Here is a 25054-nt window from a genome sequence, read left to right as displayed (position 1 = left end):
CCCTTTAACAGACAGACGCACGCTTGTCGCTGCTGCTTTGAGGATGCAGGTGGAATCTAGACGGGATTTGGAACCGAGGACACACTACCTCCATCAATTGTCTAAATCCCACTGCACTAATGTCGGATACCGGACGCACGTCTAACACCAACATAGCAGTCAAGGCCTCAGTTATACGTTTTGCTTCAGGATGACTGCTGTCGTACTTCATCCTCATCGCTAGGGACTGTTGGAGGGTCAATTGTTTAGTAAAAGTAGTGATGTTCCTACTTCCTCTCTGGGATGATGAACAACTCCCAGCAGCAGCAACAGCACTAGTAGGAAGTGGTTCTTGATCTTTCCCTATTTTATTTTTATCAGAGAAAGTTTGGTCCTCCATTTATGTTATATTGATATATATACGTGCGGCTAAAGCGCACACAAACACAGAAAATATTTTTTTATTTTTGCTGGAGAGTAGTGCACTTTGTGGGTTACACCACCCTTTAAGAAATGAGCCAGCCGGCTCTTTACTTATGGGACACAGGCGCACGCTTGGCGCTGCTCCTTTGTTGATGCACGTGCAGCCACAGTGCACACAAGTCACAAACACAGAAAATATATATTTTTTTGGTTTGGAGTGTACTTTGGGGGTTACAGAACCCTTTAACGGTCAAGCCAGCCGGCCCTTTACTTATGACACAGGCGCACGCTTGGCACTACTTTGTTGATGCACGTGCGGCTACTGCGCACACAATTCACAAACACAGAAAATAATTTTTTTTTTGGTTTGGACTGGAGTGTACTTTCGGGGGTTACAGCACCCTTTAACGGTCAAGCCAGCCGGCCCTTTACTTATGACACAGGCGCACACTTGGCACTACTTTGTTGATGCACGTGCGGCTACTGCGCACACAATTCACAAACACAGAAAATAATTTTTTTTTTGGTTTGGACTGGAGTGTACTTTCGGGGGTTACAGCACCCTTTAACGGTCAAGCCAGCCGGCCCTTTACTTATGACACAGGCGCACACTTGGCACTACTTTGTTGATGCACGTGCGGCTACTGCGCACACAATTCACAAACACAGAAAATAATTTTTTTTCGGTTTGGACTGGAGTGTACTTTGGGGGTTACAGCACCCTTTAACGGTCAAGCCAGCCGGCCCTTTACTTATGACACAGGCGCACGCTTGGCACTACTTTGTTGATGCACGTGCGGCTACTGCGCACACAATTCACAAACACAGAAAATAATTTTTTTTTTGGTTTGGACTGGAGTGTACTTTCGGGGGTTACAGCACCCTTTAACGGTCAAGCCAGCCGGCCCTTTACTTATGACACAGGCACACGCTTGGCACTACTTTGTTGATGCACGTGCGGCTACTGCGCACACAATTCACAAACACAGAAAATAATTTTTTTTTGGTTTGGACTGGAGTGTACTTTGGGGGTTACAGCACCCTTTAATGGTCAAGCCAGCCGGCCCTTTACTTATGACACAGGCGCACGCTTGGCACTACTTTGTTGATGCACATGCGGCTACTGCGCACACAATTCACAAACACAGAAAATAATTTTTTTTTTGGTTTGGACTGGAGTGTACTTTGGGGGTTACAGCACCCTTTAACAGTCAAGCCAGCGGGCCCTTTACTTATGACACAGGCGCACGCTTGGCACTACTTTGTTGATGCACGTGCGGCTACTGCGCACACAATTCACAAACACAGAAAATAATTTTTTTTTTGGTTTGGACTGGAGTGTACTTTGGGGGTTACAGCACCCTTTAACGGTCAAGCCAGCCGGCCCTTTACTTATGACACAGGCGCACGCTTGGCACTACTTTGTTGATGCACATGCGGCTACTGCGCACACAATTCACAAACACAGAAAATAATTTTTTTTTTGGTTTGGACTGGAGTGTACTTTGGGGGTTACAGCACCCTTTAACGGTCAAGCCAGCCGGCCCTTTACTTATGACACAGGCGCACGCTTGGCACTACTTTGTTGATGCACGTGCGGCTACTGCGCACACAATTCACAAACACAGAAAATTATTTTTTTTTTGGTTTGGACTGGAGTGTCCTTTCGGGGGTTACAGCACCCTTTAACGGTCAAGCCAGCCGGCCCTTTACTTATGACACAGGCGCACGCTTGGCACTACTTTGTTGATGCACGTGCGGCTACTGCGCACACAATTCACAAACACAGAAAATAATTTTTTTTTGGTTTGGACTGGAGTGTCCTTTCGGGGGTTACAGCACCCTTTAACGGTCAAGCCAGCCGGCCCTTTACTTATGACACAGGCGCACGCTTGGCACTACTTTGTTGATGCACGTGCGGCTACTGCGCACACAATTCACAAACACAGAAAATATATTATATTTTTAGCACTTGGGGGGAGCACCCCTGATGGACAGAGCACCCCCTGGACAACACTACAGCACCTCTTTAGGACTGGGACACTGCACAGGACTTTGGAGTGGACACAGCCCCTATGGAGAACTGACTGCACAACACAGTCCAGCCAGCCCCTATGGACTTTGAAGTAGTGGACACAGCCCCTATTAACAACAGCAGCACAGCACAACACAGCCAGCCCCTATGGACTTTGAAGTAGTGGACAACAGCAGCACTACACTACACTACACTACACAGCCCTAACTCCCACCCTCCCTCTTCACTGTCCACAGCCGAGTGAGAAAATGGCGCCGACGTGGGTACCTTATATAGGATCCAAAACCCGCGAGACTCGGAAGGCGGGAAGATGACGTTTTGCCTCGATTTCAGAATCCGAGTCAGGCGGGAAAAGTCGAGCCTGACTCGGATCGGACTCGGATCGGGGGGGCTCGGGGGGGTTCGGATTTCAGAAATCCGAACCCGCTCACCCCTAATATATATATATATATATATATATATATATTTGTGAGGTAATAGTTTAAAAACTTTAAATGTCTCAATTACCTGAACCCCAAAAGCACCTACCCTGGAACAAGAGCTACCTAATAAAACAAACCCCAAGTGTAAATTCACCCTGTTCCCTGACTTTTGCCTTCCCAAAAATCCCCCATAGAGAACAGCAGAAAAGTGGTCCTAATTGAAAGTGTCAAAAAAACTGACAGTTGGAACGAGAGATTACTCCCAAATCCTTGTTTTTTTTAAAGTTTTTTGCCCTGAAATTTGGCATGCAGTACCGAGTGACAGTTCTACCCGCCCATGCCAAATTTCAGATTGGTACCTACAATAGCTTTTGAGTTGTAATCCCTTAAACACCATGCCCCCCCCCCCCCCCTTTAGGAATATGGGAGAATTCCTTTTTTTCGATTCAGCCTTAATATAAGGGCACGACTGTGTCCTTATTTATCTATGTAATCTCCCTTTACCTGTTAAGTGGTGTAGCTCCTATTACTATCAGTGCCTCCCCCAAGCTAAATTGTAAGGCTTACTTGGGAAAACCTATTACTTATGAGTATGATGTATAGTGCACAACAATTCATAAATATAATCTGGTTTAACACAGTTTTGTTAATCTCACCTGTCTTTCCTTTTCTTCTAGGCTACTCCATACATATGAACTCTGTGCTCCACCCTCTCCAGGTAAGTAATACATAGACAGTATTAGATCAGGTTAACTTTTATATAAGACAAGACAAGTCAGATATTGAATTTGCGCAGAAACATCATCAAAACACGCAGATCCTCTCTCAGATCTTGCGATATGCGGATGAGGTGGTGAAGCTTCCTAACTCCTGCCATGGCTCTCTCCGGCTGTCTACAGAAAACCCGACCCATAGGCATGACTCTACAGGCGAAATTAAGGTGACCCAACAGTGACTGCAACTGCTTCAGCGTCACCTTTTCCGCTAAAACAAATGCTTCCAGCAATTCCCCTAAACACTGCACTTTCTCCATAGGCAAGCGGCATAATCCTAGCAAGGTATCGATTTCTAAACCTAAATAAGACAAGTGCGTAAGTGGACCCTCCATTTTGTCGTGAGCAACCGGGACTCCTATAACTGCCAACAAGGCCTGCAAGAAAAAGAGTAAATCCTCGCAATCCCCGGTATCTGCTGGCCCCACTAACAGAAAATCGTCCAGATAGTGGGACATACCAGTATGTCCTGTACCTGCCTGGACTCACCACTGCAAAAAGGAACTAACACACTCAAAGAAAGAACAATAAACGGAACAGCCCATCGGCAGACATCTGTCAATGTCATAGAGCTCTGCAGCTCTAAACCCCATATATTTTAATGACTCGGGGTGAAGGGGCAACAGCCAAAAAGCGGATTCGATATCCACCTTAGTTAATAAAGCCCTCCTTCCGAAACCTTGTACTATTTCCAGGGCCTGTTCAAAAGATTGGTAAGCGATGTGGCAATCCGACGGATCTAACGCATCGTTGACCGACCCTCCATCTGGGTAAGAGAGATGCTGTATAAGCCTGAATTTACCCGGTTCCTTCTTTGGCACTACCCATAAAGGTGATACTTATAAACCCTCCAAAGCATAGCATTTGCCACGGCCTACACCTGCACCGCCGGGCCAGAAAGGACAGCTTATGCCCACCTGGGGGTTCCGCAGGCACACAAGGCTGTTGGTTGACTTCAAGCTATACCTCTACATCCTTGAACCCGAAATGAAATACAGCTTGCCCTTCCTGGTTTTTCCGAAACGTGTCGCATTGCCACCAAGCGGTACCCTTAGCTGACAAGTGCATGCCGTGTACCATGTGCATATATTTTGGCACATTCATATACTCCCCAGGACTTAAGGTAGCACACAGCAAAAACATACATACCCGCCGCCCAATTCTGGTGCGAATGGTGGGCTTCCTCCGCAACTACACCAGCTGACTTAGCCTGATCCAAAGCTTTTTTTGCATCAGCCGTAATTGCAAACATATCCACAAATTTACCCTTCCTGATCCGCTTCCTAACTTTAGATCTTAAACCTCTAAGGATGGCCATATTCGCGCAATGAACCATATCTTCCACTGACACATCCGGCACCTCGACAACATGCCTGGAACGCTCTGAAACTGCGACCTGGGGGTTAAAAAAAATAACTGGTGAGTCAAGTGGAACAGAAAAAGGAGTCAGGGCCATGGTACACGGCGGGCAGAATGTACTGCACTGAAGTGGGGAGCTGTGGCTGGTGGTACAGGGGGAGGTGAATGGTAAGGGGCAGAAAATTGCAATGGGAGGTGGTCTCGGTGGCAGGGAAATAAGGAGACCAGCCAGGCAGAAATGATAGCATTAAATGGGGCAGGATTAATCTGCTGCACGCTAAATGCCCCCAAAGGCAAGGGGGTGTAACCCCCACTCTTGGGTGCCAAGGAAATAGTGGGAAGCAAGTTTGGAGGGTGCACTTGGGGCTCCAGTGATGTGGGACCCTCCCAGAGGTCTTAAAGCAGTGGAGGCATGGAGGGAGGGTGGTGGGGCTGTGTTGGGCACCATGAGGCACTTGAGGGAAGTTCAAAATGGCCACTGTGATCCTGTGGGCGGGTCCAACTGCTGATGCAGGGTGCGGGCTGGCCTGGCACAGTGGCAGTGGAGCCAGGGAGCGGGGGCCACCTGGGCTGCTCGCTGCGCCGCTGGAGAGTCAGACGGCCATGTCAGAAGGGGAAGTCGTGGGAGAGCCCGGCACTCGGTAGCCGGCAACAGGGGCGCGAGCGGGCGCCGCGGCCCGCCCCTGGCTGGAAGTGAAACTGCAGAGGTGAGAAGCCTAGCAGCCTCTATCAAGCGGCAGGGGGGAGCTGAACGGAAGGGCCGGGGCATGTTGAGGGCACTAATGATGGCACTGGGGGGCAATCAGGAAACAAGGTAGGTGGGAAAGGAGAAATAAAAGGGGACAGAGAAGATGGAGTGAAAGGGGGAAGAGATAATGAAGTGTGAAATTAGAATGAAAACAAGAGGAAGACAGACAGATAAAGCACAATGGTTTTGACACTTAGCCAGCCTGGTTGAATAAACTGGAAAGAGGAAGATGGCTCCTCTCACCAGGTTATTTATATGGGTCCTCTAAGCTTTCCCCTTGAAGCCTACAATAGGCTTATACTCCTCAAGTGACCAATACCTAACCGCAACCCCCCCCCGGTTTTTAACCCTTAAACTACCTAACAAAATTTTGAATCAAACAGGGTGCTTATCTGTCCTCAAACTTATTCAAGTATTCGGATGCTTAAACCATCTCAGTATATAGGCAGTATAGTCCATACAGAATCAAGTGTACTTACACCAGAGTCCGGACCTATTCTTTCTCTTGACAATAGAGTTAAAGGAATTTCCCTTGTACTTTAGAAGGGATGTAGTTTAGACACCTATGTTAAATCCCTTGCCGGGATCACGCTGTCGGGATTGACACCGGCGGCCATGCGGCCGCCGGTCTCAATCCCAACAGCGTAATCCCGGCAAGGGATTTTATATAGGCGTCTTAATCCCGCCGGAATGCCGAGGATGCCAGACCGATCGTACTCTCTGGCTCTCCGTTGGGTAAGTATACACTTAGCCCGGGGATGGGGGGGTTAGGTTTAGGAACCCCCCGGGGGGGGCTTAGGGTTAGGCCCCCACAGGGAAGGTTAGGTTTAGGCTAGGAGAGGGAGGGTTAGATTTAGGCACTAGGGGCGGAGGTTATGGTTAGGCATATCCCCCGGGAGGGTTAGGTTTAGGGTGAGGGGAGGGTTAGATCTAGGCACCCATGGGGGAGAGGTTAGGGTTAGGCACTAGGAGGGGAGTTTAGGTTTAGGCACCCCTAAGGGAGGGTTAGGGAGGGAGAGGGGAGGGCTAGGGTACTTACCTCGAGGTGTTGGGAATGCAACCGGCCGGGCTGTCGCTGTCGGTATTTGATCCGGCATTACATACTGATTCCCTTTAGAATATGTCTCCTTTAGTTACTCTCCTGTATGTTGGTATTGCTAATTGAAGTCCTTTGTATTCTCTTAGCAGATATATATATATATATATATATATATATATATATATAATATAGGCTCACAATAGTGACAATTTACACTAGTCCAGAAAAATTAATTTTTCACATTGTACAATTACAGACCATAGATCCATTGCGATGACATTACTGAAAAAGCCTGAGAGTAGAGGTGGGTACACACCTTGCGGTATATCTGCAGATCAATTGATCTGCAGATATATATGCAGATGATGGTCGTTCATGCACACTGAACGGCCATTATCTGCATGCTGCAGCAGGTCCAGCCGGGCTGGAGGCGGGTCGGGGGCGTGTCCCATCAGGTGGGGGGCATGTCCCGTCCACCTCCTCGCGGCTGCCGCTGTGTGTGTTAGGGCGGTCTGCAGATTGCCCGTACACACTTGCCGATGGACAGATATGTCTGCAGCACAGCCAATTCGATATGTCTGTGAAGGATGGCACGATATAGTGGCTGATCAATTGAGTGGCCAATATATTAGCCAGTGTGTACCCACCATAAGGCTATGTTCCTATTATATTCAGATGCTTTGTTCCCAAGGGTAGCAGTATTTCCTAAATATCTTGCAAATTTCTTAGTAGCTATGATGTAACATGCAGTAATATCTTATATACCCGCTGGTTTTTTCATTCCTCTGTATTCCTCTGTAAGTTATATGAGCCAAAGTGCAGTCTACAGTAAGCTCCATTAACTGTTGCCTGCTACTCAGACCAATAATGTAATTGAGAGACTAAGGAGCTGATTCAGACTAGGGGTGTGCACCGGCCACTTTTCGTGTTTTGTGTTTTGGTTTTGGATCTGGATCTTTCTTCGTGTTTTGGATCTGGATTGGTTTTGCCAAAACCACCCTTCCGTGTTTTGGGTTCTGGGTTTTGTGTTTTGGATCTGTATTTTTTTGAAAAAAAGCATAAAAACAGCTAAAATCACAGAATTTGTAGGTTTTTCTGCTCCTATGCTATTATTAACCTCAATAACCTTAATTTCCACTCATTTCCAGTCTATTCTGAATACCTCACACCTCACAATAGTGTTTTTATGTCCAAAAGGTTGCACCGAGGTAGCTGGATGACTATGCTAAGCGACACGAGTGGGCGGCACAAACACGTGACCCATCTAGGCGTGAAACTGCAGTGGCAGACAGGATGGCATTGAAAAACTAGGCCCCAAACTGTACATAATGCAAAGAAAAAAAAGAGGTGCAAGATGGAATTGTCCTTGGGCCCTCCCACCCACCCTTATGTTGTATAAACAGGACATGCACACTTTAACAAACCAATCATTTCAGCGCCAGGGTCTGCCACACAACTGTGGCTGAAATTATTGGTTCGTTTGGGCCCCCACAAAACAAGCTGGCAATTAATCTGTCCCTGCACAAACTGGCTCTACGGAGGCAAGAAGTCGTCCTCATCCTCCTCATCCACAGATTCCTCACCCTCTTCAGTGTTATGTACATCCTCATCCTCACAGAGTATTAATTCGTCCCTGCTGGAACCACAGGTCCCTCTGTACGTTCTGGAGGCTGGTCTCCCTGGAAGAGTTGATCATTCATTTTATGAACATCATCTTCTCCACATTTTGTGGAAGCAACCTCCTACGCCTTTCGCTAACAAGGTTCCCGGCTGCACTAAACACTCTTTCGGAGTACACACTGGAGGGGGGGCAACTCAGGTAAAATAGAGCCAGTTTGTACAGGGACCTCCAAATTGCTTCTTTTTCCTGCCAGTACAGGTACGGACTGTCTGACATGCCTACTTGGATGCTGTCACCGATGTAATCCTTTAACAGACAGATGCACGCTTGTCGCTGCTGCTTTGAGGATTCAAGTGCGGCTACAGCCCACACAATTCACAAAGACAGAAAAAAAAAAAGAATATTTTTATTGTTTGTGGAGCACACTTTGAGGGTTACACCACCCTCTAACAGACAGACGCACGCTTGTCGCTGCTGCTTTGAGGATGCAAGTGCGGCTACAGCCCACACAATTCACAAAGACAGAAAAAAGAAGAAGAATATTTTTATTCTTTGTGTAGCACACTTTGAGGGTGTCACCACCCTTTAACAGACAGACGCACGCTTGTCGCTGCTGCTTTAAGGATGCAGGTGCGGCTACAGCCCACACATTTCACAAAGACCGAAAAAAAAAGAACAATATTTTAATTGTTTGTGTAGCACACTTTGAGGGTGTCACCACCCTTTAACAGACAGACGCACGCTTGTCGCTGCTGCTTTAAGGATGCAGGTGCGGCTACAGCCCACACAATTCACAAAGACAGAAAAAAGAAGAATATTTTTATTGTTTGTGTAGCACACTTTGAGGGTGTCACCACCCTTTAACAGACAGACGCACGCTTGTCGCTGCTGCTTTGAGGATGCAAGTGCGGCTACATCGCACACAAGTCACAAACACATTAAAAAAATATTTTTTTATTTTGTGGAGCACTTTGAGAGTTACACCACCCTTTAACAGACAGACGCACGCTTGTCGCTGCTGCTTTAAGGATGCAGGTGCGGCTACAGCCCACACAATTCACAAAGACAGAAAAAAGAAGAATATTTTTATTGTTTGTGTAGCACACTTTGAGGGTGTCACCACCCTTTAACAGACAGACGCACGCTTGTCGCTGCTGCTTTGAGGATGCAGGTGGAATCTAGACGGGATTTGGAACCGAGGACACACTACCTCCATCAATTGTCTAAATCCCACTGCACTAATGTCGGATACCGGACGCACGTCTAACACCAACATAGCAGTCAAGGCCTCAGTTATACGTTTTGCTTCAGGATGACTGCTGTCGTACTTCATCCTCATCGCTAGGGACTGTTGGAGGGTCAATTGTTTAGTAAAAGTAGTGATGTTCCTACTTCCTCTCTGGGATGATGAACAACTCCCAGCAGCAGCAACAGCACTAGTAGGAAGTGGTTCTTGATCTTTCCCTATTTTATTTTTATCAGAGAAAGTTTGGTCCTCCATTTATGTTATATTGATATATATACGTGCGGCTAAAGCGCACACAAACACAGAAAATATTTTTTTATTTTTGCTGGAGAGTAGTGCACTTTGTGGGTTACACCACCCTTTAAGAAATGAGCCAGCCGGCTCTTTACTTATGGGACACAGGCGCACGCTTGGCGCTGCTCCTTTGTTGATGCACGTGCAGCCACAGTGCACACAAGTCACAAACACAGAAAATATATATTTTTTTGGTTTGGAGTGTACTTTGGGGGTTACAGAACCCTTTAACGGTCAAGCCAGCCGGCCCTTTACTTATGACACAGGCGCACGCTTGGCACTACTTTGTTGATGCACGTGCGGCTACTGCGCACACAATTCACAAACACAGAAAATAATTTTTTTTCGTTTGGACTGGAGTGTACTTTGGGGGTTACAGCACCCTTTAACGGTCAAGCCAGCCGGCCCTTTACTTATGACACAGGCGCACGCTTGGCACTACTTTGTTGATGCACGTGCGGCTACTGCGCACACAATTCACAAACACAGAAAATAAATTTTTTTTTGGTTTGGACTGGAGTGTACTTTGGGGGTTACAGCACCCTTTAACGGTCAAGCCAGCTGGCCCTTTACTTATGACACAGGCGCACGCTTGGCACTACTTTGTTGATGCACGTGCGGCTACTGCGCACACAATTCACAAACACAGAAAATAATTTTTTTTCGTTTGGACTGGAGTGTACTTTGGGGGTTACAGCACCCTTTAACGGTCAAGCCAGCCGGCCCTTTACTTATGACAGGCGCACGCTTGGCACTACTTTGTTGATGCACGTGCGGCTACTGCGCACACAATTCACAAACACAGAAAATAATTTTTTTTTTGTTTGGACTGGAGTGTACTTTCGGGGGTTACAGCACCCTTAACGGTCAAGCCAGCCGGCCCTTTACTTATGACACAGGCGCACGCTTGGCACTACTTTGTTGATGCACGTGCGGCTACTGCGCACACAATTCACAAACACAGAAAATAAATTTTTTTTTGGTTTGGACTGGAGTGTACTTTCGGGGGTTACAGCACCCTTAACGGTCAAGCCAGCCGGCCCTTTACTTATGACACAGGCGCACGCTTGGCACTACATTGTTGATGCACGTGCGGCTACTGCGCACACAATTCACAAACACAGAAAATAATTTTTTTTTTGGTTTGGACTGGAGTGTACTTTCGGGGGTTACAGCACCCTTAACGGTCAAGCCAGCCGGCCCTTTACTTATGACACAGGCGCACGCTTGGCACTACTTTGTTGATGCACGTGCGGCTACTGCGCACACAATTCACAAACACAGAAAATAATTTTTTTTTTGGTTTGGACTGGAGTGTACTTTCGGGGGTTACAGCACCCTTAACGGTCAAGCCAGCCGGCCCTTTACTTATGACACAGGCGCACGCTTGGCACTACTTTGTTGATGCACGTGCGGCTACTGCGCACACAATTCACAAACACAGAAAATAATTTTTTTTTGGTTTGGACTGGAGTGTACTTTCGGGGGTTACAGCACCCTTTAACGGTCAAGCCAGCCGGCCCTTTACTTATGACACAGGCGCACGCTTGGCACTACTTTGGTGATGCACGTGCGGCTACTGCGCACACAATTCACAAACACAGAAAATATATTATTTTTTTAGCACTTGGGGGGAGCACCCCTGATGGACAGAGCACCCCCTGGACAACACTACAGCACCTCTTTAGGACTGGGACACTGCACAGGACTTTGGAGTGGACACAGCCCCTATGGAGAACTGACTGCACAACACAGTCCAGCCAGCCCCTATGGACTTTGAAGTAGTGGACACAGCCCCTATTAACAACAGCAGCACAGCACAACACAGCCAGCCCCTATGGACTTTGAAGTAGTGGACAACAGCAGCACTACACTACACTACACTACACAGCCCTAACTCCCACCCTCCCTCTTCACTGTCCACAGCCGAGTGAGAAAATGGCGCCGACGTGGGTACCTTATATAGGATCCAAAACCCGCGAGACTCGGAAGGCGGGAAGATGACGTTTTGCCTCGATTTCAGAATCCGAGTCAGGCGGGAAAAGTCGAGCCTGACTCGGATCGGACTCGGATCGGGGGGGCTCGGGGGGGTTCGGATTTCAGAAATCCGAACCCGCTCACCCCTAATTCAGACCTGCTCACTAGGATGAGTTTGCTCGTTGCTGCCCGATTTTTGCCTGCGTATGCATCGCAGTGGCATGCGCAAAACAGTGCGAGAGATTGGGAAGCGTTCGCTCTCTGTGCATAGACAGCCCAGCTGAATGAGTGACAGGAGAAGCAGTGTGTGGGTGGTGACAGGGGCTGGCCATTAATAACGGGGGAGTGGAGGTGCGAACGCAGGCGTGTGTGAGTGACTCAACGCCGTTTCAGAGGCGTGCATAATTTATACATAGCGTCATAGTACACGTCACCTAGCTGGTTTTTACACTGAACTGCTTGCAGTGCTTGCAGTAGGGTATGCCTCAAGCGCTGCAATTGCATTCGATGGTATCCAATGTACCAGTGGTTGCATACACTTCCTGGAGATAACATGCATAAGTGGGCGTCTTAAGACAGGCTGGTGGGCGTCTGCATACACAAAGCGATCGCACGCCAAGACATAGTGGGTGTGCTTATGCCTTGCCGTGCGATCGCCTGCCTTGCTGTGGGTTGACCAGATTTGCATACGCTGGGTTCAAGCATACGCATCTAGCGAGCGGGTATGAATCGAGCCCTAAATTTGTTCCTGAATGCTCTCCCTACTGCTTATCCTCTGTGGTTGTAAAGTTGGCACATACTGTAAACTCCCCCAATCTTCTAACCACCTCTGCACTGACCTATCATCTATGGTTATGTGCAGCAGTATCTCACTGTGCCTGTTAAGTCCTTATCACCCTGAAAAACTTCCTGTCAGCTGGAGTGGGCTGATACCTGCAGGTGTAAAATATATGTACTGTATATATGGTTGAACTTATTATGGAGTGAGGAGTATAGGTACTCACTCCGGGACACAGCGCTACTGCTGCTGCCCTGTTACTATAATTGTCCCTCCGCTCAGTTGCTCATATCGGGCGAGGATGGCTTTCTTGTATCACACACCACTGAAGGAGCTGGGCAGGTTAGCTGCCTGTCACAGCGCCAGTGCTCTGGAAATGCTATTGCAGCTTCCTCTGATTCAGCCGCTTAGACTAATAGCCCAGACTCTGCCTTCGCCGCTGTTCTTTAAGTGCTGCTCCTCCCCGCTGCTGCAACACCGCTCTGACCTCTGCCACCATAATCTCTCTGCTGCCAGCGGTAAGCTCCCTCAGCTGGCAGCTGCCGCTAATGCCTCCACCCACTCCACCCCCCTGCGCCCAGGGGCCCACCGCGACTCCACTGCCTGGGAAACAGGAAGGTGGGGACTCAAGCAGGGGAACACCAGACTTTAACTGCCTCATTTATCAACAAGTTTATCACTCAAAACTAGTGATAAATATCACTTTTTATGATAAATGCTGCTCCAGCCAATCAGCTCCCAACTGTCATTTTTCTAACAGTTGACAGTTGGGAGCTGATTGGCTGGAGCACCATTTATCATAAAAAGTAGGGGTGTGCACCGGCCACTTTTCGTGTTTTGTGTTTTGGTTTTGGATCTGGATCTTTCTTCGTGTTTTGGATCTGGATTGGTTTTGCCAAAACCACCCTTCCGTGTTTTGGGTTCTGGGTTTTGTGTTTTGGATCTGTATTTTTTTTTAAAAAAGCATAAAAACAGCTAAAATCACAGAATTTGTAGGTTTTTCTGCTCCTATGCTATTATTAACCTCAATAACCTTAATTTCCACTCATTTCCAGTCTATTCTGAACACCTCACACCTCACAATAGTGTTTTTATGTCCAAAACGTTGCACCGAGGTAGCTGGATGACTATGCTAAGCGACACGAGTGGGCGGCACAAACACGTGACCCATCTAGGCGTGAAACTGCAGTGGCAGACAGGATGGCAGTTTGAAAAACTAGGCCCCAAACTGTACATAATGCAAAGAAAAAAAAGAGGTGCAAGATGGAATTGTCCTTGGGCCCTCCCACCCACCCTTATGTTGTATAAACAGGACATGCACACTTTAACAAACCAATCATTTCAGCGCCAGGGTCTGCCACACAACTGTGGCTGAAATGATTGGTTCGTTTGGGCCCCCACAAAACAAGCTGGCAATTAATGTGTCCCTGCACAAACTGGCTCTATGGAGGCAAGATGTCATCCTCATCCTCCTCATCCACCGATTCCTCACCCTCTTCAGTGTGTACATCCTCATCCTCACAAAGTATTAACTCGTCCCCACTTGAATCCACCACCACAGGTCCCTCTGTACCTTCTGGAGGCTGGTCTCCCTGGAAGAGCTGATAATTCATTTTGATGAACATCATCTTCTCCACATTCTGTGGAAGCAACCTCCTACGCCTTTCGCTGACAAGGTTCCCGGCTGCACTAAACACTCTTTCGGAGTACACACTGGAGGGGGGGCAACTCAGGTAAAATAGAGCCAGTTTGTACAGGGGCCTCCAAATTGCCTCTTTTTCCTGCCAGTACAGGTATGGACTGTCTGCCATGCCTACTTGGATGCTGTCACCGATGTAATCCTCCACCATTCTGTCAATGGTGACAGTATCATATGCAGTGACAGTAGACATGTCAGAAATTGTTGCCAGGTCCTTCAGTCCGGACCAGATGTCCAAACTTGGTCCTGCCTGCCCTGCATCACCGCCAGCGGGTTGCTTAGGATACCTACGTTTTTTCCTGGCAGCCCCAGTTGCAGGAGAAAATGAAGAAGGAGCCGTTGACGTGTCACGTTCCGCTTCAGCTGACAGTGTGTTCACCAGCAGGTCTTTGCACCTCTGCAGGCTTGTGTCGGCCGGAAAGAGAGACACCACATAGGCTTTAAACCTAGGATCGAGCACGGTGGCCAAAACGTAGTGGTCTGATTTCAACAGATTGACCACCCTGGAATCCTGGCAAAGCGAATGAAGGGCTTCATCCACAAGTCCCACATGCCGAGCGGAATCGCTCCGTCTTAGCTCCTCCTTCACTTTCTCCAGCTGCTTCTGCAAAAGCCTGATGAGGGGAATGACCTGACTCAAGCTGGCAGTGTCTGAACTGACTTCACGTGTGGCAAGTTCGAAGGGCTGGAGAACCTTGCACAACACGGAAATCATTCTCCACTGCGCTTGAGTCAGGTGCATACCCCCTCCTTTGCCTATGTCATAGGTGGATGTATAGGCTTGTATGGCCTTTTGCTGCTCCTCCATCCTCTGAAGCATATAGAGGGTTGAGTTCCACCGCGTCACAACCTCTTGCTTCAGGTGATGGCGGGGCAGGTTCAAGAGTGTTTGCTGGCGCTCCAGTCTTCGGCACGCAGTCGCTGAATGGCGAAAGTGGCCAGAAATTTTTCGGGCCACCCAAAGCGTCTCCTGCACGCCCCTGTCGCTTTTCAGAAAATTCTGCACCACCAAGTTTATTGTGTGAGCAAAACATGGGACGTGCTGGAATTTGCCCAGATGTAATGCCCGCACAATATTGGTGGCATTGTCAGATATCACAAATCCCCAGGAGAGTCTAAGTGGGGTAAGCCACTGGGCGATGATTTCCCTCGGTTTCTCTAAGAGGTTGTCGGCGGTGTGCCTCTTACTGAAACCGGTGATACACAGCGTAGCCTGCCTTGTAACGAGCTGGCATTTCTGAGATGCTGCTACTGGTGACGCTGCTGCTGTTGCTGCGTAAGGTGATACATCTACCCAGTGGGCTGTCACAGTCATATAGTCCTTAGTCTGCCCTGTTCCACTTGTCCACATGTCCGTGGTTAAGTGGACATTGTGTACAACGGCATTTTTCAGGACACTGAGGACACTTTTTCTGACGTTTCTGTACAGTCTCGGTATCGCCTGCCTAGTGAAGTGGAATCTAGACGGGATTTGGAACCGGGGGCACACTACCTCCATCAATTGTCTAAATCCCACTGCACTAATGGCGGATACCGGACGCACGTCTAACACCAACATAGCAGTCAAGGCCTCAGTTATACGTTTTGCTTCAGGATGACTGCTGTCGTACTTCATCCTCCTCGCTAAGGACTGTTGGAGGGTCAATTGTTTAGTAAAAGTAGTGGTGTTCCTACTTCCTCTCTGGGATGATGAACGACTCCCAGCAGCAGCAACAGCAGCAGCGGCAGCAGTAGGCGTAGCAATGCAGGATCCTCCAGAGGAATCCCGGATAGGAGAGTCAGTCATGCCAGTGACATGGCCTGCAGGACTACTTCCGATCCTGACTAAGGAGGAAATTGACAAGGAGGGAGTTGACGGTGTGGTTTGCAGGCGCTTGGATACAACAGGACAACGGGATTTAGGTGTCCCTGGACTGCTTACGGTCTTAGCCAAAGTTTCTGAACTTGACAGTAACTTTTTATGAACGCGCTGCAGGTGCCGTATAAGGGAGGATGTTCCTAGGTGGTTGACGTCCCTACCCCTACTTATTTCACCTTTACATATGGTACATATGGCAAGACAGTTGTTGTCCGGATTTGGATAGAAATATTGCCAGACCAAAGAGGTGGAATGTTTGGTCTTCTGCCCAGGCATGACCGTGATGGGCTTTTTCATCCCACGGACAACAACTGTCTCCCCCGGAGCCTGATTTAAACAAACCACATCACCATCAGAATCCTCCTCGCCAACTTCCTCCTCAGCACCAGCTACACCAGTATCCTCATCCTGTTGTACTTCAACAGTGACATCTTCAATTTGCATATCAGCAAGTGGACTGTGGGTGCTCCTTTCAGCACTTGCAGGGGGCGTGCAAATGGTGGAAAGAGCCACCTCTTCCCGTCCAGTGCTGGGAAGGTCAGGCATCGCAACCACCACCACACTTGGACTCTCCTTGGGGATTTGTGATATCTTCTTAGAAAGCACAGTTCTTCGCTGTGCTTTTGCCAGCTTAACTCTTTTGATTTTTTTAGTGGGAGGAGGGCTTCCAACGTCATGTGAAGCTGAACCACTAGTCATGAACATACTAGGGATCGACCTTAGCCGTTCCTTGCCACTCCGTGTCGTAAATGGCATATTGGCAAGTTTACGTTTCTCTTCAGCTGATTTAAATGTCTTTTTCAAGGTCATTTTCCTGAACTTTGCCATTTGGGATTGTATGTGCCCTCTACTATGACATTGGGCATCGGCCTTGGCAGACGACGTTGATGGCATGTTATCGTCTATGTCATGACTAGTGGCAGCAGCTTCAGCACTAGGAGGAAGTGGTTCTTGATCTTTCTCTATTTTATTTTTATCGGAGAAAGTTTGGTCCTCCATTTATGTTATATCGATTTGATATATACGTGCGGCTAAACACAGAAAATAATTTTTTTTTTGGTTTGGACTGGAGTGTACTTTGTGGGTTACAGCACCCTTTAACGGTCAAGCCAGCCGGCCCTTTACTTATGACACAGGCGCACGCTTGGCACTACTTTGTTGATGCACGTGCGGCTACTGCGCACACAATTCACAAACACAGAAAATAATTTTTTTTTGGTTTGGACTGGAGTGTACTTTGGGGGTTACAGCACCCTTAACGGTCAAGCCAGCCGGCCCTTTACTTATGACACAGGCGCACGCTTGGCACTACTTTGTTGATGCACGTGCGGCTACTGCGCACACAATTCACAAACACAGAAAATAATTTTTTTTTTGGTTTGGACTGGAGTGTACTTTCGGGGGTTACAGCACCCTTAACGGTCAAGCCAGCCGGCCCTTTACTTATGACACAGGTGCACGCTTGGCACTACTTTGTTGATGCACGTGCGGCTACTGCGCACACAATTCACAAACACAGAAAATAATTTTTTTTTGGTTTGGACTGGAGTGTACTTTCGGGGGTTACAGCACCCTTTAACAGTCAAGCCAGCCGGCCCTTTACTTATGACACAGGCGCACGCTTGGCACTACTTTGTTGATGCACGTGCGGCTACTGCGCACACAATTCACAAACACAGAAAATAATTTTTTTTTTGGTTTGGACTGGAGTGTACTTTCGGGGGTTACAGCACCCTTAACGGTCAAGCCAGCCGGCCCTTTACTTATGACACAGGTGCACGCTTGGCACTACTTTGTTGATGCACGTGCGGCTACTGCGCACACAATTCACAAACACAGAAAATAATTTTTTTTTGGTTTGGACTGGAGTGTACTTTCGGGGGTTACAGCACCCTTTAACGGTCAAGCCAGCCGGCCCTTTACTTATGACACAGGCGCACGCTTGGCAGTACTTTGTTGATGCACGTGCGGCTACTGCGCACACAATTCACAAACACAGAAAATAATTTTTTTTTTGGTTTGGACTGGAGTGTACTTTGGGGGTTACAGCACCCTTAACGGTCAAGCCAGCCGGCCCTTTACTTATGACACAGGCGCACGCTTGGCACTACTTTGTTGATGCACGTGCGGCTACTGCGCACACAATTCACAAACACAGAAAATAATTTTTTTTTTGGTTTGGACTGGAGTGTACTTTCGGGGGTTACAGCACCCTTAACGGTCAAGCCAGCCGGCCCTTTACTTATGACACAGGCGCACGCTTGGCACTACTTTGTTGATGCACGTGCGGCTACTGCGCACACAATTCACAAACACAGAAAATAATTTTTTTTTTGGTTTGGACTGGAGTGTACTTTCGGGGGTTACAGCACCCTTAACGGTCAAGCCAGCCGGCCCTTTACTTATGACACAGGCGCACGCTTGGCACTACTTTGTTGATGCACGTGCGGCTACTGCGCACACAATTCACAAACACAGAAAATAATTTTTTTTTTGGTTTGGACTGGAGTGTACTTTCGGGGGTTACAGCACCCTTAACGGTCAAGCCAGCCGGCCCTTTACTTATGACACAGGCGCACGCTTGGCACTACTTTGTTGATGCACGTGCGGCTACTGCGCACACAATTCACAAACACAGAAAATAATTTTTTTTTGGTTTGGACTGGAGTGTACTTTCGGGGGTTACAGCACCCTTTAACGGTCAAGCCAGCCGGCCCTTTACTTATGACACAGGCGCACGCTTGGCACTACTTTGTTGATGCACGTGCGGCTACTGCGCACACAATTCACAAACACAGAAAATAATTTTTTTTTTGGTTTGGACTGGAGTGTACTTTCGGGGGTTACAGCACCCTTAACGGTCAAGCCAGCCGGCCCTTTACTTATGACACAGGCGCACGCTTGGCACTACTTTGTTGATGCACGTGCGGCTACTGCGCACACAATTCACAAACACAGAAAATAATTTTTTTTTTGGTTTGGACTGGAGTGTACTTTCGGGGGTTACAGCACCCTTAACGGTCAAGCCAGCCGGCCCTTTACTTATGACACAGGCGCACGCTTGGCACTACTTTGTTGATGCACGTGCGGCTACTGCGCACACAATTCACAAACACAGAAAATAATTTTTTTTTTGGTTTGGACTGGAGTGTACTTTCGGGGGTTACAGCACCCTTAACGGTCAAGCCAGCCGGCCCTTTACTTATGACACAGGCGCACGCTTGGCACTACTTTGTTGATGCACGTGCGGCTACTGCGCACACAATTCACAAACACAGAAAATAATTTTTTTTTTTGGTTTGGACTGGAGTGTACTTTCGGGGGTTACAGCACCCTTAACGGTCAAGCCAGCCGGCCCTTTACTTATGACACAGGCGCACGCTTGGCACTACTTTGTTGATGCACGTGCGGCTACTACGCACACAATTCACAAACACAGAAAATAATTTTTTTTTTGGTTTGGACTGGAGTGTACTTTCGGGGGTTACAGCACCCTTAACGGTCAAGCCAGCCGGCCCTTTACTTATGACACAGGCGCACGCTTGGCACTACTTTGTTGATGCACGTGCGGCTACTGCGCACACAATTCACAAACACAGAAAATAATTTTTTTTTTGGTTTGGACTGGAGTGTACTTTCGGGGGTTACAGCACCCTTAACGGTCAAGCCAGCCGGCCCTTTACTTATGACACAGGCGCACGCTTGGCACTACTTTGTTGATGCACGTGCGGCTACTGCGCACACAATTCACAAACACAGAAAATAATTTTTTTTTTGGTTTGGACTGGAGTGTACTTTCGGGGGTTACAGCACCCTTAACGGTCAAGCCAGCCGGCCCTTTACTTATGACACAGGCGCACGCTTGGCACTACTTTGTTGATGCACGTGCGGCTACTGCGCACACAATTCACAAACACAGAAAATAATTTTTTTTTGGTTTGGACTGGAGTGTACTTTCGGGGGTTACAGCACCCTTTAACGGTCAAGCCAGCCGGCCCTTTACTTATGACACAGGCGCACGCTTGGCACTACTTTGTTGATGCACGTGCGGCTACTGCGCACACAATTCACAAACACAGAAAATATATTATTTTTTTAGCACTTGGGGGGAGCACCCCTGATGGACAGAGCACCCCCTGGACAACACTACAGCACCCCTTTAGGTCTGGGACACTGCACAGGACTTTGGAGTGGACACAGCCCCTATGGAGAACTGACTGCACAACACAGTCCAGCCAGCCCCTATGGACTTTGAAGTAGTGGACACAGCCCCTATTAACAACAGCAGCACAGCACAACACAGCCAGCCCCTATGGACTTTGAAGTAGTGGACAACAGCAGCACTACACTACACTACACTACACTACACAGCCCTAACTCCCACCCTCCCTCTTCACTGTCCACAGCCGAGTGAGAAAATGGCGCCGACGCGGGTACCTTATATAGGATCCAAAACCCGCGAGACTCGGAAGGCGGGATGATGACGTTTTGCCTCGATTTCAGATCCGAGTCAGGCGGGAAAAGTCGAGCCTGACTCGGATCGGACTCGGATCGGGGGGGCTCGGGGGGGTTCGGATTTCAGAAATCCGAACCCGCTCACCCCTAATAAAAAGTGATATTTATCACTAGTTTTGAGTGATAAACTTGTTGATAAATGAGGCTGTAACTGCCAGCAGCTGCTATATCCCTGTATCTGTAGCCATTGCTACTGAGTGAGTGTCTCAACACAATGACTCGAATCATTCAGATGTTCGAATGGTTCGAGTCACTCAATGATTGGTGTGTCGAGACACCCACCTCTCTAGCCTCTCTCTCAGTGGGAGCCTGTCAGTGGCAGCTCAGCCCCCTATACTGCTGATCTGACCTGATCATACTTCGGTATTGAGTCAGTGCAGAAGTATGATCAGGTTGGATCAGCAGTGTAGGGGGTGGAGCTGTCAGCGACTCACTTGGAGTCGCACTGCTATTGCCATGGCTCGGGGGTGTTCTGTGTACTGAGAGTCAGTGCAGAAGCATGATCTGCACTGCGGGGGGTGGAGCTGTCAGTGACTCACTCAGAGTCATCACCGACACCTCTGCTTCCTACAGCTCTAAAGAGCTGTGTCCCGAGACAGGGGAATCGATCTGCCCATCCCTATATATCTGTAACTGCCCTTTTTCTGACAGGAACCCAACCACTCCCAGCCATATCACTGTGCCCCTTCTTCTCCTGTGCATGTGCATCCCACACACTTGGGCACATCCCCACTACAGAGAAAAGACTACCACATAAATTGTCATATAAATACATGTAACCTATATGCTTTTTTTCATAAATTGTACATACATTTTACCTCAAAGTAACTATTTCATATATAGAAATCATGATTTGCTATACATATATATTTTTACTATAGACTATGAAATTAATTATTAGTAGATTACCTCATATGTATTTTTTATTAATGCAACCTTTGTCTCTAACCCTTTAACCTGGTTACATATATATACATATATATATATATATTTATATACATATTCTCAAGACTAAAACGATTGTTGATTAAAAAAATACTTTATTTAAATCTTATCACAAATACAGTTATGGCAGCTTATGGAGTAAACAATCCTAATATTACAGTTCATTCAGTAAAAGCATGTAATGTACTAACATGCAAGAGTCATAATATTATTACCAAATCTTTGGACGTTCCCATTAAAGCTAGTTATTTAGTGCTATGGAGAAAAGGGATGGGTCAAAAAAATCTTTGTTCAGTGCAAATGTAGATAGGCAGTTAAACATTTAATAGTCTCTCTTTTTTGTGACCATAAGTGAAAAACAAGACGCCAGTTTCATGAAAATGCAAAACTTGTGCAGTTTGTTCTTAATCTTCAAAGCTATGAGTCTCGCAAGTTACAGTACATCCTTCTACTTGTTTTCTTGATTATTGAAATGAGTGTTTCTGTAGGATGGAACTCAGCCACCCCTTGTCACTTTCTCTGCTAACAAGGTGACAAAATGGAAGGGGTTCCTGGGACCTCTACTAGCAAGCTAGGAGTAAAGTGTAAATAGTCATCCATAAATAATTTGAATTGGGCACTAATATCACAACTCTCTGTGGTTTGTTTAATGTAAGTCTTCTCTTTGTTCTCACAGTAGGATTATTGTGATAACTAGTCCTAATTTTAGAACACACCTCACAAAATCCAAACCTTTTGAGAAGGAGCATTTAGATTGGAAGAGTGACTGTCAAAGTGTAAGATGTTCTCATTTGCAGCCACATTCATCCACTACCATGTCCTCATAATGTCTTAGCACAACGTTGTCATTGTTGTCATAATACAGCATAGAAATAGGAGAGAGTTTGGTGGGAGCACAACAAGGCAGTGGTGTGATTTCTGGCTCTATGGAGTGAACTAGTGTCTGTAACACAGCGTGGTTGGTGCCCTTGAGCATCTCCGTCAGTGGGTAAGGGCACTCTCCATGGCAGTAGTTGGCCATGTAGCCACGGGGGGCAATAACCCAGTTTTGCCATCCAACATCTTTGAAGTCAATGTAGAGTCTCCTCTTTTTGCAGATATTGCTTGGTGTTGGTGGTGAAGTCTCAGTACTTCTTTTGGTGCGAAGAGTTTTGCAGCTAGTCGGGTCAAGAGAAACTGTGAGGAAAGAGGTGTGGATGAAAAAATCTATTTGCATACAGGTTGAAGATAAGTTATTGGTCACAGTAGTATCACCATCTGCTAATATTTCCAGAACCAGTCCCATATTGTTTCCTTGGTTGGCCCAATCCTCTGCCACTTTTGTCAGGTTGAAATAAAGAGACTTGTGAAGGAGACGGAAAGACTGAGCAAACAGAAGTTTCCTGTTCATTGAATTGTCTCGCATTCCCCTTAAGGACATATGCAGAGGGCGGTACAGCCGAAGCTGGAACACCTGTCCTTGGTAGTTATTGTGCTTGAACTTGATCTCCAGTTGGCCAAGGGTCACCTGCTCCTTTTTCTCCACAACAGAAAGGTCAAAGAAGAGATATTTTGTGAAGCATAAAGATCCATGTGGCAACTCGCTGGAAATCAAAGGTCCTATGAAAGGAGAAAAAAAAACTGTTGGTTGTAAAGTTACTGTCTCATCAGTGCAATATACAGTTGGGATGTAGCTTATTTATTGTTTGTTTTTATAAACAATATATTCTATATAGAAACATTATTCAACTGAGCTAAATGGGTGAAATATAATTACAATTATACTGTACACATTAATCTGGTTAGAATATTTACAATAGCTGAAGTTGTAAAATAGTTTAGGGTAACTGCAATCAAACAAGAATAAAAAAATTTAAACTATCATTTTATGTTTGAACTTTTTTTCTAACTTTATTGGGCATTGGGAATGGTGACACATCTGCTAAGCTGGAATAAAAATGATGGCTTTACTAAAGTGTCCAAAAAGCCCTTATATGACCTCATACCAAATATACTCATAGGGAACTAAAAAGTTTGATATGTTTTTATCACTTGTGCTTGTCATACCAGAAAATCTATACATATATATTAGTGAATTTAACATGTTGGTTAATCAGATTGGAATAAAATACTATAACTCTCCAATATTACTGTATATCTATATATATATATATATATATATATATATATATATATATATAAAATTATATATATATATAAATATAAAAGATTTAGAAACATAAAACATGCTACAACAGACCAAATATTGTATAGCATTTTTGTACTGCTGTCTTAGTGTACTGCAGAATGTATTAAAGAGTATATATACAATTACTACAGTTCTGGGACATTTTACACAGAATTGTCCAAGAAAATAGAAAATAAATCTCAGATGTACCCTTTTGACTGAGCTTTATCTACAATTGCCAGCATACTATAAGACAGCAGTACAGTATATGTTTTTACTTCCAGTTTAACTACAGCTGAAAAAACATCAGTCACAATGAACTACTTTAGAAAATGCATAATTCCAGATTTGCAAGCTAATACATCATACTAATTGTATCACTACAAGTCAATATCCACTCCTTTGCAATAAAATTCATTTTCTAGACCCAATAAACAAAAATACAGAAGAAAAATGTAAACCATATACTATCCATAGCTAATTTACTCTTTCTGTACAAAGTAATTTAAACATTATGCAATGATTACAATCCCTCAGTGTACTGAATAAATGTACAAATTTTCTATCCTGTCTACTCACCTTGATCTTTGTAGGACCTGACAATATTTCCAGGTACTTGAAAGCCCTCCATCTTGCATGGATCATCTATATTGATGCCTTTTTCAAAAATTTTCCAGAGGGCTTTAGGCACAGGACCTGGAGCCACTGGTCTGGGTCGTCCATTTAATCCCAGAGCTTTGAGAAGCATCCTCTCCTGGAATGGGAGCTCAGAGCAGTCAGCCAGCAAAGACAGGGAAAGAAAGGTGAAGATTAGGTCAGATGTGTCCATGGTGCTCTTCCACAATGGTCTGCTTTTTTTAATTGTTCAACCCACTCCTAAATACTCTTAGAAACATCCAACGTGTGAAATTTGACAGCTTCTTGGAGTCAGGAGGGAGGTGTTAAAAAGCTATCATCCTGTCTCCACCTTTTTGCATGTAAATGACCACATTCCAAGAGTCACTTACGAATTCTTAAACCATGAAAATAAATGTATTAGGAGTTAATAGGTGTGTCTATATGTGTATACTTTCTGTAGAATGTTCTCACAATTATTATTAATGAATAATATCATTCAGTTTACTATTTAACTAATGTATATACGTTCTTATTTTTATGATAGGGAATTACTTAGCA

The 25054-nt window shown here is 46.3% G+C and overlaps 1 protein-coding gene across 1 annotated transcript; it reads right to left on the bottom strand.

Moving 5' to 3' along the window:
* Nucleotides 1-22498: 22498 nt before the first annotated feature.
* On the bottom strand, nucleotides 22499-24707 carry LOC148537725 (derriere protein-like). Its single transcript, XM_088460292.1, has 2 exons — nucleotides 24458-24707; nucleotides 22499-23310 (listed from the first exon to the last, which is right to left on the bottom strand). Exons 1-2 carry the CDS (start codon nucleotides 24705-24707, stop codon nucleotides 22499-22501), a joined length of 1062 nt encoding a protein of 353 aa, XP_088316418.1.
* Between the last annotated feature and the right edge of the window lie 347 nt (nucleotides 24708-25054).

Source organism: Taudactylus pleione, unplaced genomic scaffold (assembly GCF_031769625.1).
Source record: "Taudactylus pleione unplaced genomic scaffold, aTauple2 ptg000044l, whole genome shotgun sequence".
In the NCBI taxonomy this organism is placed as follows: Eukaryota; Metazoa; Chordata; class Amphibia; order Anura; family Myobatrachidae; genus Taudactylus; species Taudactylus pleione.
Note: the sequence above shows the minus strand (reverse complement) of the source record. Positions and strands in the feature narration are given on the sequence as shown.

Excerpts from the sequence above, each read along its gene's own strand:
- LOC148537725 (XM_088460292.1), bottom strand. The coding sequence starts at position 24,707 with ATGGACACATCTGACCTAATCTTCACCTTTCTTTCCCTGTCTTTGCTG. Across the intron at positions 23,311-24,457 it reads CAGGTCCTACAAAGATCAAG|GACCTTTGATTTCCAGCGAG; the intron begins GTGAGTAGACAG and ends CTCCTTTCATAG.